The 16068-nt window shown below is 36.8% G+C and overlaps 1 protein-coding gene across 5 annotated transcripts in view; it reads left to right on the top strand.

Moving 5' to 3' along the window:
* TMEM67 (transmembrane protein 67) overlaps positions 1 to 16068 on the top strand; it is a 65514-nt gene that overhangs the window by 13458 nt on the left and 35988 nt on the right. For 4 of the 5 annotated variants that reach the window (XM_049854009.1, XM_049854011.1, XM_049854007.1 and 1 more), the window contains exons 8-14: positions 1187 to 1341; positions 1463 to 1571; positions 2270 to 2356; positions 2667 to 2732; positions 11124 to 11280; positions 12957 to 13080; positions 14464 to 14572. In XM_049854009.1, the coding sequence (XP_049709966.1) occupies positions 1187 to 1341; positions 1463 to 1571; positions 2270 to 2356; positions 2667 to 2732; positions 11124 to 11280; positions 12957 to 13080; positions 14464 to 14572 (807 nt within the window). The remainder of the gene's footprint in view (positions 1 to 1186; positions 1342 to 1462; positions 1572 to 2269; positions 2357 to 2666; positions 2733 to 11123; positions 11281 to 12956; positions 13081 to 14463; positions 14573 to 16068) is intronic. The other variant, XM_049854010.1, reaches the window with a different exon arrangement.

The following is a 16068-nucleotide window of genomic DNA, read 5'->3' as shown; positions in this document are numbered from 1 at the left end:
CCCTTATGGAATTATATTCTAAGTAAATGTCAAAGAAAAAAAATTTTTTTTTTTTTTAAATGTCAGGTAGTGCTAAATGCTATGAAGAAAAGTAGTATCAGGAGAAAAAGCATAGAGAATGGGAGGAGGTGCTATTTTTTTATAGGGTGATCAGGAGCAGCATCTCTGAAAGGGTTATATTTGAATAAAGAAGGAAGTGAGAGAGAGCCATGTAAATATCTAGAGGAAGAATATTCTAACAGAGGCCACACAGTAAGACCAAAGGTCCCAAGTTAGGAGCTTGCTGACTTGTTCATGATTAAGGAACAGCAAGGAGACTGGAATGGCTAGAGCAGAGTTAGCAGGGAAAGAAGAGATGAGGTCAGGGAAAGAGGAGATGAGAAGATGTAGCAGGGACCTGAAGTTTAAGAGAGGTGGAAGGATTCTGTACAAAGGAGGATGTGGTCTAAATTATGATTTTGAAAGGGTCACTAGCATGGAGAATAGATTTTGCTGGGTCAAGGATAGAAGCAGGTAGACTAGTTACGAGAATATTACAATAGTTCAACTGAGAGGTCATAACAGCTTAAACAGGGTGGTAGCCATGGAAATGAGGAGACGTGTTTAGCTTCTGGATATGCTTTGAAAATTGAGCTGACCAGATTTGCTGATGAGTTAGATATGGAAAGGAAGAGAAAGACAATCACACCAATGCTTTTGACGTGAGTAACTGAAAAATGACAGTTGCCTTTTCCTAAGATAGAGAAACCTGAAAAAGGAAAAGTTTGAGGGGCACAAGCAACAAATGATCTTATTTTGTTGTTCACCTAACAAATTACTTGAACAAAATGGAGTAGATTTATATGTATAGAATCTAATGTGCAAATAAATTATTTCTTTCAAATATAAATATTCTATTTTATAACTTTTTTTTAAATGTCATGCTAAGTTTTTATTTAGTTCTTTTTTCATTAGGTTGGCTTTACATTTGACCATGAAATTTACAATTAAAATATACACATTATTCCCCTGCCTTATGAAAAGGCTTTTTTTCTACTTAAGCTAGAAGAAAAGTATTAGACAAAAGAATTTACAAAAAAGAATTTGTGTAATAGGTAAAATTAAAACCAGGCATAATTTTTCATATCAACTTTTGTTTAGGCTAGTAAGATCTGTGTTACATTTATTTGCCGTTGTCCTCTTGTAGGTATATGCCAATCTAACATCTTGCCAAGCTCTGGGGAATATGTGTGTGATGAACATGAATTCATATGACCTTGCAACTTTTGATGCATGTCGACTGTTTCAGTTTATCTTTGAAAACACTGCTGGATTAAGGACTGTTCATTCTGTTTCGTTTTGGTAAGGACAGTTTGATTGGCGAACCATCATTTTGACTGAGTTCAATCAAAATGTTACTTTCACGAATATAAGAAATATTGCTTCCTCGTTATATTATTAAAACAATTATAATTGTTTATAGGAGACAGAATCTTCCATGGCTGTTCTATGGAGACCAGCTAGGATTAGCACCTCAAGTACTCAGTACTACACCACTTCCTACAAATTTCAGTTTTAAAGGGCAAAACCAGGTACAAGTCACTATGTCATTAAAGAATAACTACAGTTTGATTTATAACTTAAACAGGTAGTAAGAAAGTTTCCAGTTATAATTCTTACTTCTTTAGGTTGTTTAGAATGTTGGTTTCTAAACTAAATATAAATGTTAGCTGCTTATAGGATCTGAACAATATAGAGTTTACATCTTTTGTTGAGTACGTGAATACCTGTGAATTATGTGATTATGATAGAAATTAGTGCTCGAGGGATCAGGAAAGGTAGTTTTCATTACCAAATGTAAAACGATCTCTGTCCTTCTGTATCTCCACATGTTTAAGAAGTGCCTTCCAGTGATTGATTGGGGCTCTTGACATTTCCCAGTAATTCACAGGTCCAACTTGTCACGTCCAATTTTTTGACCTTCTAGAATAAAGGATAAAGGAATAGGATTATTCCTCCTAACCTCCTCCTCCACCATTTAACAGGTTCAAAGGGAGGTTCTCTGTCACTAGCAGTGCCCCTGACCTCTGAATTAATAGTTTTTATGCGAAAACTAGACCAGTTCTCTTAGGTGTGACTGATCATAGAGATAGATTAATTTAGCTTCAAAATATAGTTGAATTTAGTATTTTATCACTGAAAAAGAAAGGATCAGTCAACAATGAAAATCTCTTTATAGAATATTATTTTGCTTTTGGAGTATGTAATATTGTTGTTTTTCTTTAATCAGAATACAAAACTGAAATTTGTTGCTGCTTCTTATGATATAAGAGGACATTTTCTCAAGTGGCAAACTTTAGAAGGAGGTATTTTACAGGTGAGCATGATTCTAGCTAAAGAAATAGTAATGTGTCTTATTTTTGACTGAGGCAAAGATAAAACGACTAGGTTATTGCTTGAATAGAGCATGCTACAGTTGATTTTTTCTTGTGCTTTAAGCCAGAATTTCTTAAAACTGCTTTAAATTATGACTAATTTTTTAACAAAGATGCCCCCTTAACTTTCATAAATAAGAAGTACACAAAACATATATCCATGTTGGGACTCGAGAGTTCTTGGCTGTAAGTAAAGAAAACATTTTTATATCCTTGTGAAAGATATTTATGAGTGTTACTCTTCTGCTGTAGCTTTGTCCAGACACAGAGACAAGACTAAATGCTGCATATTCTTTTGGAACAACCTATCAACAAAACGTAAGTGTGAACTATATTAGACAGTCTTATTTCAGCTTCATTCTTTAAAATATCAGCAATAATAGAAATAATATATGAATTTTTGAAATTTGAAATGTTTTTAATAGAAATGAATGATTTCATTGATTGATACAATTTTTTCTTATTTGGGTGCAGAACATATTTGGGCACAGAACGTCTTACCTTAATCACCTTGAAGAGCATACCTTGTTATCTAGAGTTTTAAACATAATGATGTTGTTGGTAGTTGCCATCGAGTCAGTTCCGCTCCTTAGGGTTTTCAAGGCTGTGGCCTTTCAAAAGAAGATCTCCAGGCCTAACTTCCAGGGTGGGTTTGAACTGCCAGCCTTTCAGCTAGTAGTTGAGTGCTTAACCATTGTGCCACCCAAGTACTAAACATAAACATAGTGTTAGATTTTCACAAGCAGTTGTTTATTTGCTTTTAGAATTATAGGCCTTAAAAATAATGCCTGGTTTTGAGCATTTTGGAATAAAATAAAAATATTACTTTCTTAAAGATATTACTTTATTCCCAGTGAATAATAAAAATGCTACTCCTTTCTTCCACCCACCTACCAGTAGCAAATAAAAATGCTTCCTTTTCTCTCCCTCCATACTTTCTCTCTCCGTCTCTACCCAGCCTTCCTTCCACTGGTAACCCATTTTGAAATCATAGTTCAGGAGAATCAACACATTAAATACCTGCTGCTTTATGCTCAACATTTTATCAGTGTTACTGCTTTTGATCCTTAAGATAGCTATGTGAAGTACATATTATCTTTACTTCACAGATGAAGATATGGTGCTCAGTAAGATTAGGTAATTTACCCAAGATCTTACAGTAAGTAAATTATGGAGCCATTGTTCTGTTAGGTTCAAAAATAATTTTTCCATTGAACCTGGCTGCCTCTCACAAAGTTCACAGCCTAGTAGAGAAAACTGCTATATAAACAAATAATTGCAAAGTACTTAATAAGCACTGTTCTTTAAGTACGTAGAAGGTACTGTATTGGTACGGAGGAGGGGGTGATCAGCAGTTCCTGAGGAAATACAGAAAGGCTTCACAGAATGAGTGATACTTGGGCTTAGAGACTCAATGTGAGTTTGCCAGGAGAACATAGTGGAGGAGGAGAAGGTCAGGCAGAGGAAACAATATTTGCACCATCAGAGAAACATAGAATAGCATAGCACATTTAAGGAACTGTAAGTAGATTAGTGTGAATGGACCATAGACTGAACTGGTAGAGGGCAGTGGAAGATAAGCCTGGCTCTGTTAACGGGAGCCAAATCATAGATGGTACTGTACCTCAGGAGAAGGAATTTGGATCTCATCATGTAGGACAGTTTTTAAACCTTTTCACTAATATACAATTAATATTGAGAATGAAGGCATACCTTCTCCAGCTCAGTTGTAGGACAAGAACCAGACAGTTCTTCTTTTTTTTTTTTTTTTAATTTTTATTGTGCTTTAAGTGAAAGTTTACAAATCAAGTCAGTCTTTCATACAAAAACTTTTGTATACCTTGCTATATACTCCTAGTTGGGCTCCCTCTAATGAGACAGCACACTCCTTCCCTCCACTCTCTATTTTCATGTCCATTTGGCCAGCTTCTGACCCCCTCTGCCCTCTCATCTCTTGTCCAGAAAGGAGCTGCCCACATAATCTCATGTGTCTACTTGATCCAAGGAGCTCAATCTTTACCAGTATCATTTTCTATCCCATAGTCCAGTCCAATCCCTGTCTGAAGAGATGACTTTTGGGCCAATAGAAGATCTGGGGACCACGGCCTTTGGAGTCCTTCTAGCCTCAGTCGGACCATTAAGTCTGTTCTTTTTACAAGAATTTGAGGTTTGCATCCCACTGTTCTCCTGCTCCCTCAGGGATTCTCTGTTGTGTTCCCTGTCAGGTCAGTCATCTGTTATAGCCAGGCACCATCTAGTTCTTCTGGTCCCAGGCTGATGTAGTCTCCAGTTTACGTGGCCCTTTCTGTCCCTTGGGCTCATAATTACCTTGTGTCTTTGGTGTTCTTCATTCTTCTTCGCTCCAGGTGGGTTGAGACCCATTGATGCATCTTAGATGGCCACTTGCTAACATTTAACACCTGAGAAGCCACTCTCCAAAGTGGGATGCAGAATGTTTTCTTAATAGATTTTATTATGGCAGCTGACTTAGAAGTCCCCTGAAACCATGGTCCCCAAACCCCCGCCCCTGCTACTCTGGCCTTCGAAACATTCAGTTTATTCAGGAAACTTCTTTGCTTTTAGTTTAGTCCGATTGTGCTCACCTACCCTGTATTGTGTTGTCTTTCCCTTCACCTAAAATAATTCTTATCTACTAATTAGTGAAAACCCCTCTCCCTCCCTCCCTCCACGCTCTCATAACCATCAAAGAATATTTTCTTCTCTGTTTAAACTATTTTTTGAGTTCTTATAAAAGTGGTCTCATCCAATATTTGTCCCTTTGCAACTGACTAATTTCACTGAGCATAATGCCTTCCAGATTCCTCCATGTTATGAAATGTTTCACGAATTCATTGTTGTTCTTTATCGATGCATTCCATTGTGTGAATATACCATAATTTATTTATCCATTCATCAGTTGATGGGCACCTTTGGTTGCTTCTATCTTTTTGCTGTTGTAAACAGTGCTGCAATGAACATGGTGTGCATAGATCTGTTCATGTAAAGACTCTTATGTCTCTAGGATATATTCCAAGGAGTAGGACTGCTAGATCGTATGGTAGTTCTTTTTCTAGCTTTTTAAGGAAGTGCCAAATCGATTTCCAAAGTGGTTGTACCATTTTACATTCCCACCAGCAGTGTATAAGTGTTCCAGTCTCTCCACAACCTCTCCAACATTTATTATTTTATGTTTTTTGGATTAATGCCAGCCTTGTTGGAGTGAAATGGAATCTCATTGTAGTCTTGATTTGCATTTTTCTGATGGCTAATGATTGTGAGCATTTCTTTGTGTATCTGTTAGCTACCTAAATGTCTTCTTTAGTGAAGTGTCTGTTCATATCCTTTCCCATTTTTTAATTGGTTTTTTTGTCTTTTTGTACTTGAGTTTTTGCAGTATCATGTAGATTTTAGATATCAGATGCTGCTGGAAAATGTCATAGCTAAAAGCTTTCTCCCAGTCTGTAGGTAATCTTTTTACTCTCTTGGTTAAGTCTTTGGATGAGCCATAGGTGTTTGATTTTTAGGAGCTCCCAGTTATCTAGTTTTTCTTCTGCATTGTTAATAATGTTTCGTATACTGTTTATGCCATTATTAGGACTCCTAGCGTTGTCCCTATTTTTTCTTCCATGATCTTTATCATTTTAGAGTTTATATTTAGGTCTTTGATCCATTTTGAGTTCGTTTTTGTGCATGGTGTGAGGTATGGGTCTTGCTTCATTTTTTTGCAAATGCATATCCAGTTACACCAGCACCATTTGTTAAAGAGACCCTTTTCCCTATTTACCTGACTTTGGGCCTTTGTCAATATCTGCTGCTCATATGTGGATGGATTTATATCTGGATTCTCAATTCTGTTCCATTGGTCTATGCCTCTGTAGTTGTACCGGTACCAGGATGTTTTGACTACTGTGGCGGTGTAATAGGTTCTAAAATCAGGTAGAGCGAGGCCTCCCACTTTGTTCTTCTTTTTCAGTAGTCCTTTACTTATTCAGGGCCTGTTTCCGTTCTATGTGAAGTTGGTGATTTGTTTCTCCATCTCATTAAAAAATGTCGTTGGAATTTGGTTGTATCTGTAGATGGCTTTTGGTAGAATAGACATTTTTACAGTGTTAAGTTTTCCTGTCCATGAGCAAGGTATGTTTTTCCACTTATGTGGGTCTCTTTTGGTTTCTTGCAGTAGTGTCTTGTAGTTTTCTTTGTATAAGTCTTTTACATCTCTGGTAAGATTTATTCCCAAGTATTTTACCTTCTTGGGGGCAACTGTAAACGGTATCGATTTGGTGATTTCGTCTTCAATGTTCTTTCTGTTGGTATAGAGGAATCCAACTGATTTTTGCATGTTTATCTTGTATCTTGACCTTAAACCAATCAGTATCCCCTTGTTCTGTCCAAACAACCACCTCTTGATCTACGTAAAGGTTCCTCATGAGCACAGTTAAGTGTTCTGGAAATCCCATTCTTCGCAGTGTTATCCGTAGTTTGTTATGAGTCAGGAAAAGTGTGTGTCAGGGTTGTATTCTTTCACCATACCTATTCAATCTGTATGCTGAGCAAATAATACGAGAAGCTGGACTATATGATGAGCAACAGGCATCAGGATTGGAGGAAGATTCATTAACAACCTGCATTATGCAGATGACACAACCTTGCTTGCTGAAAGTGAAGAGGACTTGAAGCACTTACTAATGAAAATCAAAGACCACAGCCTTCAGTTTGGATTGCACCTCAACATAAGGAAAACAAAAATCCTCACAACTGGACCAATGAGCAACATCATGATAAACAGAGAAAAGATTGAAGTTGTCAAGGATTTCATTTTACTTGGATCCACAATCAACAGCCATGGAAGCAGCAGTCAAGAAATCAAAAGACACATTGCGTTGGGTAAAGGACCTCTTCAAAGTGCTGAAGAGCAAAGATGTCACCTTGAAGACTAAGTACGCCTGACCCAAGCCATGGTATTTTCAATCACATCATATGCATGTGAAAGCTGGACAATGAATAAGGAAGACCGAAGAAGAGTTGACGCCTTTGAATTGTGGTGTTGGTGAAGAATATTGAATATACCGTGGACTGCCAAAAGAACGAACAAATCTGTTATAGAAGAAGTACAGCCAAAATGCTCCTTAGAGGCAAGGGTGGCGATACTGCGTCTTAAATACTTTGGACATGTTGTCAGGAGGGATCAGTCCCTGGAGAAGGACATCATGCTTGGCAGAGTACAGGGTCAGTGGAAAAGAGGAAGTCCCTCAATGAGGTGAATTGACACAGTGGCTGCAACAATGAGCTCAAGCATAACAACGATTGTAAGGATGGCTCAGGACCAGGCAGCATTTCGTTCTGTTGTGCATAGGGTCTCTATGAGTCGGAAACCAACTCGACAGCACCTAATAACAACAACAACAACATCCTGTATCCTGATACTCTGCTAAACTATTAGTTTCAGTAGTTTTCTTGAGAATTCTTTAGGGTATTCTGTGTGTAAGATCATGTCATCTGCGAGTAGAGATACTTTTGCTTCTTCCTTACCAATCTGGAAGCCCTTTATTTCTTTATCTAGCCTGATTGGTCTGGCTAGGACCTCTAGCACAATTTTGCATAAGAGTGGTGATAAAGGGCATCCTTGTCTGGTTCACGATCTCAAGGGGAATGCTTTTAGACTCTATGTTCATTTAGGGTGATGTTGGCTGTTGGCTTTATATAATGTGTTGAGGAATTTTCCTTCTATTCCTATTTTGCTGAGAGTTTTTATCATGAATGGGTGTCAGACTTTGCCAAATGCCTTTTCTGCATCAATTGATAAGATCATGTGGTTCCAGTCTTTTGTTTTGTTTATATGATGGATTACATTAATTGTTTTTCTAATGTTGAACCATCCCTGCATACCTGGTATGAATCCCACTTGGTCATGGTGAATTTTTTTTTTTTTGATATGTTGTTGAATTCTATTGGCTAGAATTTTGTTGAGGATTTTTGCATGTAAGTTCATGAAGGATATAGGTCTGTAATTTTCTTTTTTTGGTGATGTCTTTACCTGGTTTTGGTATCAGGGATATGCTGGCTTCATAGAATGAGTTGGGGAGTATTCTGCCCTTTTCTATGCTCTGAAATACCTTTAGTAGTAGTGGTGTTAACTCTTCTCTGGAAGTTTGGTAGAACTCTGCAGTGAAGCTGTCTGACCCAGGGCGTTTTTTTGTTGGAAGTTTTTTGATTACCTTTTCAATCTCTTCTTTTGTTCTGGGTCTATTTAGTTGTTCTACCTCTGTTTGTGTTAGTTTGGGTAGGTGTTTGTAGAAATTCATCCATTTCTTCTAGGTTTTCAAATTTGTTAGACTACAGCTTTTTGTAGTAATCTGATATGATTCTTTTACTTTGGGTCTGTTGTAATATTGCCCATCTCATTTCTTATTCGGGTTATTTGCTTCCTCTCCTGTTTTTCTTTTGTCAGTTTGGCCAATGGTTTATCAATTTTCTTAATTTTTTCAGAGAACCTGCTTTTGGTTTTGTTAATTCTTTCAATTGTTTTTCTGTTTTCTATTTCATTAATTTTGCTCTAGTTTTGATTATTTGCTTTCTCCTGGTGCCTGAAGGTTTCTTTTGTTGCTCTCTTTCTGTTTGTTCCAGTTGGTAGGGATAATTCTTGATTTTGGCCCTTTCTTCTTTTTGTATTTGTGCACTTATTGATACAAATTGACCTCTGAGCACTGTTTTCACTTTGTCCCAAAGGTTCTGATAGGAAGTGTTCTGATTCTCATTGGATTCTATGAATTTCTTTATTATATCCTTGATGTCTTCTATAACCCAGTCGTTTGTGAGCAGGGTATTGCTCAGTTTCCAAGTGTTTGATTTCTTTTCCCTGCTTTTTCTGTTATTGATTTCTACTTTTATGGCCTTATGGTCAGAGAAGATGCTTTATAATATTTCGATGTTTTGGATTCTGCTAAGTCCTAACATGTGGTATATTCTAGAGAATGTTCCATGTGTGTTGAAAAAGAAAGTATACTTGGCTGCTGTTGGGTGAAGTGTTCTGTATATGTCTATGAGGTCAAGTTGGTTGATTGTGGCATTTAGATCTTCCGTGTCTTTATTGAGTTTCTTTCTGGATGTTCTGTCCTTCACCAAAAGTGGTGTGTTGAAGTCTCCTACTATAATTGTGGAGCTGTCTATCTCACTTTTCAATGCTGTTTGAGTTTTATGTATCTTGCAGCCCTGTCATTGGGTGCATAAATGTTTAATATGGTTGTTTCCTTCTGGTGTCTTGTTCCTTTAATCTTCCTTATCCTTTGTGGTGGATTTAACTTTAAAGTCTATTTTGTCAGAAATTAATATTGCCACTCCTGCTCTTTGATTGTTGTTTGCTTGGTATATTTTTTTTCCATCATTTGAGTTTTAGTTTATTTGTGTCTCTAAGTCTAAGGTGTGTCTCTTGATAGCATATAGACGGATTGTGTTTTTTAATCCATCTGCCACTCTATGTCTCTTTATCGGTACATTTAGTCCATTTACATTCAGCAGAATTATGGATAGGTATGAGTTTTTTTGTTTTTTTTTTTAGTGCTTTCATTTTGATGTCTTTTTTAGTGTGTTTTTGACAGTTTCTTCTTCCCGCTTAGTTTTTTGTGCTGAGTAGCTTATCTTTATATATTGTCTTTTGTTTGTTATAGTTGATTTTGTTTCTGCCGAGTCTCTGTTTTTTTCTTGTATTTTATTTTGAAGAGTAGGCTCGTTAGTCTCGTTTGTGGTTAGCTTATTATTCACCCCTGTTTTTCTAAGTTTAAACATAACTTTTATTTCTTCATATTGCCTTGTCTTCCCCTCCGTATGAAAGATCTATGACATTTCTTAGTCCCTCTTTATTGTTTTAATGTTGTCTTCTTTTACATAATGACATTGTTTCCCAGTTTTGAACATTTTTTTTTAATCGATTTATTTTTGTGATTTCCATATGTAGGTTGACATCTGATTGCTCTGTCCAGTGTTCTAGTCTTGGGTTGATATCTGATATTATTGATTTTCTAACCAGAGAACTCTCTTTAGTATTTCTTGTAGTTTTGGTTTGGTTTTTACGAATTCCCTAAACTTCTCTTTATCTGGAAATGTCCTAATTTCACCTTCATGTTTGAGAGACAGTTTTGCTGGATATATGATTCTTGCTGGGTATATGATTTTTCCTGCAGTGCTTTATATAAGTCTTCCCACTGCCTTCTTGCCTGTGTGGTTTCTGCTGAGTAGTCCAAGCGTATTCTTATTGACTGTCCTTTGTAGGTGACTTTTCATTTATCCCTAGCTGTTCTTAAAGTCTCTCTTTATCTTTGGTTTTGGCAAGACCAGGCATTTCTTTACTGTTAATTTTTTTTGGCTCTTATAAAAGAATATTTGCAGTATTCATGTTTTGGAAAAACCCATTGCCATGGAGTTGATTCTGACTCATAGCAGTCCTATAGGACAGAGTAGAATTGCCTCATAGGGTTTCCAAGTAGTGGTGAATTTTAACTATCAACCTTTTGGTTAGCAGCCAGTCTCTTAACTGCCGCACCACCAGGGCTCCCATGTTTTGGAAGACACATGGAAATGCATATATAAATGAGATAGTTTAAAGATACTTTATTTTACAAAACTAAAATTAAAAAAAAAAAATTTTTTAAAGATAATAAATATGAATTCTAATTTCTACTTGTGGTGCTTTTATTTTTAATTTTATTTTTCCAGTGTGAAATTCCTGTCTCTAAGATCTTAACTGACTTTCCCACTCCTGTATTTTATGATGTGTTCCTTGAGTATACTGATGAAAATCAACACCAATATATTTGGGCTGTGCCGGTATTAAACCTAAATCTTCAACACAATAAATTATTTGTGAACCAAGGTAAGACATCCATACTCCTTTTTCTGAGCTGAAACCAATAGGTAAATCAGCCAGTACGATAACTTAGACTAACTATGGATTATGATGAAGGTCATGGATTCTCTTTTACTGTATGGTTTTATACAGTGTGCTCAAAAGCAAAACAATAAAATTGCTGGTGTATTTAGGTATTTTTACTAAATATGTCTGAAATATTGCTAAGAAATTAAGCTATTTTTAAAGTTCATATTCTGAGAAAAATTAATAGAACTGTAAATTGGGGTACTGCTTCTAGCTGTCCTTGAGTTGCTTTTTGGACAAATTCATTTCTTTTACTGTTTTCTATATTATAAAATCCTGCTTTCAGGTAACTGTGAAGAATTTTTTTCTATATATACTTTAGATGAAAGTTTAGACAACAAACTAATTTCTCATTAAACAGTTAGTACACATATCGTTTTATGACATTGGTTAACACCCCCACAACATATCAACACTCTCCTTTCTCAACCTTGGCTTTCTATTACTAGCTTTCCTGGCCCCTCCTGTCTTCTAGTCCTTGCCCCTGGGCTTGTATGCCCATTTAGTCTCATTTTGTTTTATGGGCCTGTCCAGTCTTTGGCTGAAGGGTAAACCTCAGGAGTGACTTCATTACTGAGCTGAAAGTGTGTCCAGGGGCCGTACTTTCAGGGTTTCTCCAGTCTGTATCAGGCCAGAAAGTCTGGTCTTTCTTCTTGAGTTAGAATTTTGTTATACATTTTTCTCCAGCCCTGTCCAGAGCCCTCCATTGTGATCCCTGTCAGAGCAGTCAGTGGTGGTAGCCGGGCACCATCTCAGTCTGGTGGAGGCCGTGGTAGATGTGGTCCATTAGTCCTCTGGACTAATCTTTTCTCGGGGAGAATTCTTCCAAATGATGAAAAGTCTAAACAATCCAAAAACATTTATGGAGGTGGAGAAAACCATTAACAGGAATTCCTGACAGCAGTAGCTCATTTTTGCAGCCATCTTATCTAGAACAAAACGTATTAACTTTGTATTTTAAATTTGTTCAATAAACTCCTCGTGAGCCATCTTGAATAATTTAGGGATTTTTTTTTTTTTTTAGATTTTTAAAACAGCTTTTTTGTGGTATAATATACATACCATAAAACATAACCAATTTTAAAGTGACAATTCAACCATTTTTGGTAATTTGCAAAATTGTGAAACTCTCACCACAATCCAATTTTCAAACATTTCTATCACCCCCAAAATATCCCTCATAACTGTTTCTAGTCAATTTTCATTCCCACCCCCAGCTCCAGGCAACCACTAGTCTGCTTCTGTCTCTATGGATTTGCTTTTTCTATATATTTCATATGAATGGAAGCATACAATATGTAATCTTTTGCATCTACCTTCTTTCACTTAGCTTAATGTGTTTGAAGTTTATCCATATTATAGCACGTATCAGTAGCGATCCTTTTTATTGCTGAAAAGTATTTCATTGTATGGATACATTGCATTTTGTTATCCATTCATCAGTTGGTGGACATCTGGATTGTTTCCAGTGTTGGCTATATTGAATAATGCTGCTGTGAACATCCATGCGTATCAGTCCTAGTGGGGACATATGTTTTTATTTCTTTTGGGTACTTAGCAAGGGTATTTTTTTTTTCCCTTAATGCCAATCTTTTTTTTCTTTTTTATAATAAAAGATAGTAGTTCTGCCAAGTGGCTCCTGACTCGGCGCATTTTCCTAGTGGATGCAGTAAGTGGACGAGAAAATGACTTACGAGGTCAGCCAAGAGTAATTCGAATTGCTACCCAGATATCACTGAGGTAAACAAATGTCCAATGCACTAAAATAGGCTTGGAATATATGGGAAGATATTGTAATGAAAATGTTTACCATCAATTATTAGATGAAAACATAAGAACAACTGAGTTGGAACAATTTTTAAAGATTCTGTGTAAACTGACATACACCAGGAGAGGTGAGAAGCCAAGGGGAGAATTATATGAAAACATCCTGAGTAGTTTTGTTAAAATTCATAGTCTAGGCCCCGTTCTAGACCTGCGGGATGAGAATGGGGCTGAAAGGTGGAGGGAAGATGAATACCAGTGGGTTGAAATAGTACTTTAGAAGGAGTGCTCCAGGTGATTATAACAGGCAGACCTTCCCCCTCCTCACCTCCCTGCTCCAGGTGATTATAACAGGCAGACCTTCCCCCTCCTCACCTCCTTTAAGAGCCTCTGTTCTAGATTGACCTAGATTCTTTATAGATACTTCTCTTTTTCTAGGATAATACCTTAACTATGACCCTACTCCAGGTAGTGCCATATAGTCCTTTATCTTTTCTAGTGTGAGATTCCTATCTCTTAAGGTGTCGACTGACTTGCCTACACCTGTATTTTATGATGTGTTCCTTGAATTTACCGATGAAAATCAACACCACCATCTTGCATTAGTTTGGAACTTTGAAGCACTTCAGTATACATGATTTTTTCCCACTGTTCATTATTTCATTTTGATTCTCATAACAATCTTACAAGGCACATAGTACGGAAGTGTTATAATATATCCTGTTGAAATCTAAATGTACTGTGTTTTCAGAATTCCCTCAATCTGCCAATGTCGTATCCCTAGCAAAAAAAAGGAAAAACCTAATCAGGCCTGATTTGATCTTTGTGAAACCAGGTTGGCCCCTAGTGATTGACCCTTTCCTTTCAGAGTTCACAAGTTATGCAGTACTAATGGATTAAGCTGAGCAAAATGTAACCTACAATGTGCCAGAAACAGTACTAGATCTTACACATATTATTTTGTTAAGAATTCATCTTTCTTTTTTGAAAATCAGGATATTATCTGCCTTTCCCTAGGCTTCCTATAGCACATCTCTTTCAAAAATTCCTCAGAGGTGATTCACAGTGCTCAGCGATTTCATTTGTAAGCTTCGTAGCATCTGGATCGAGAAATGCTTCTAATTTGTTTCAGAGGGTGTAAGATTTTAACATTCAAGTTTTGACTACTTAAGATAGCCTATGTTGTTATCATTAATAATGTTGTTATCATTAGCTTATGTTTAATCTTCCCCAGTCCTTATTAACTGGTTGGTTCTGAGATCATCAAGACAATCCATATTAAATTCAGAAGGAATGAGATATAAAATTATGTTTGAGTACCTAGATGTCTTTATAACTAGAAATGTGTTTTCATTTAAGTAGCATCCACCTGGTACCCAACACAAAAAATGGAAACATCTACCCTCCCTTAATTACCATTGCCTACAGCGACATTGATATCAACGATCCCAACCTTCAGTCCATGAAAGTGAGTTCTTCCCTTATTTCAGTGCCCTTATATGTCAAAACACAATTTTTTTCAAGTTTCAAGTTTCAAATAAATCCTTCCCTAGATGTAATCATCTTAGGTTTTTTTTTTTTTACAAGTAATGGTATGAATTCTAAGTATACAAATGCAAGAATTAAATTTTTTAGTAGATGATATCACCAGCAGTCAGGTTTCCCTGTTAGTGACCCGGGGTATGCTGAGATATGGAGCATCTACTCTTGTCCTTTTTGGTTACCTTGCTTCTGTTAAGGTTTTAACTCCTTGCCTAATTAAACCAGGAACCTAAACTTTACACTGAGTATGTATGTCCTTTTTGCACCAATCCACGATCCACTTGATAGGCAGGAAATTAAAATGATCAGCTTCATAACTAGTAGTGCTAGAGTCAAGTAGAGAATGTAGTTTGTACCTGAAGCTAGGTAGACTTCCTACTGCTTCCCCACCTGAACTAAACTTGCCCACAGAACTAAAGGCCTCCTGCTTTGGAGGGCCTGTACACACACAGGAGACCTTGTACACCATGAAGATGGTCTGTCCCCAAGAGAAGAAGCCTGGACAAAATTGAGCCACACAGGTTCAGTTTTCCTTCTCTGAACCTTACTAGTCAGAGTGAGGAGGGATAATCAGGGAAGGATACAGATAAAAACCGGAGGTTGTCCTTCTGTGGGTTTTATTCCTAAACATTGAGTGGATATTCCCACCACTCTAGAAACATGAGAAGTGGGAGATAAGCATTCCTTACTCCAAGGCTGGAAACCCTGGTGGCATAGTGGTTAAGAGCTACAGCTGCTAACCAAAAGGCTGGCAGTTCCCATCCACCAGACGTTCCTTGGAAACCTTATGGGGCAGTTCTCCCCTGTCCTTTAGGGTCACTGTGAGTCGGAATCAACTCAACAGCGAGAGTTTGGTTTTGATTTGGTTACTCCAAGGCTCACTAATAGCTTTTAATTTCTACTAGTTTACTTTCTTGGATTTTAATGTTGTAGTTCCATCAGCTAGTGCTTTTTGTATCTCTGTCATACTTGCACTTATTTGCATTCGATTCAGCGTTTAATTAAGGAAAAAATAATATAACTTTTAATAAAGTTTTTCCTTCCTCATTTGTGTTACTTAATCTGATTTTAAAATTAGCTTCCACTACCTGAGCTTGTATGCCCTGTAATGAGAAGGGAAGAAAATCCAGAAACATGCTTAGTAACAACAAAAGACTGCCTGGTTTAAAGCTGTCTGGAGCGGTCATGGGTAGCCAAGAGTGTATGTGTGTGTATATGTATAGTTTTTTTGTGTGTCTGTGTCTGTGTGGTAAGTATATATGTAACAAACAGTGGCCATTTCAACAATCTTCACATGTACAGTTTAGTGACATTAATTTTGTTCATCATGTTGTTTAACCATCATCTTTATCTGTTCCCCAAATTTTCCATGAAGAGTATTTCTTTTTTTTAATGTAGAACACTTCAGGGTCTTTCTTTGAA

This window comes from Elephas maximus, chromosome 15, assembly GCF_024166365.1.
Source record: "Elephas maximus indicus isolate mEleMax1 chromosome 15, mEleMax1 primary haplotype, whole genome shotgun sequence".
In the NCBI taxonomy this organism is placed as follows: Eukaryota; Metazoa; Chordata; class Mammalia; order Proboscidea; family Elephantidae; genus Elephas; species Elephas maximus.
Note: the sequence above shows the minus strand (reverse complement) of the source record. Positions and strands in the feature narration are given on the sequence as shown.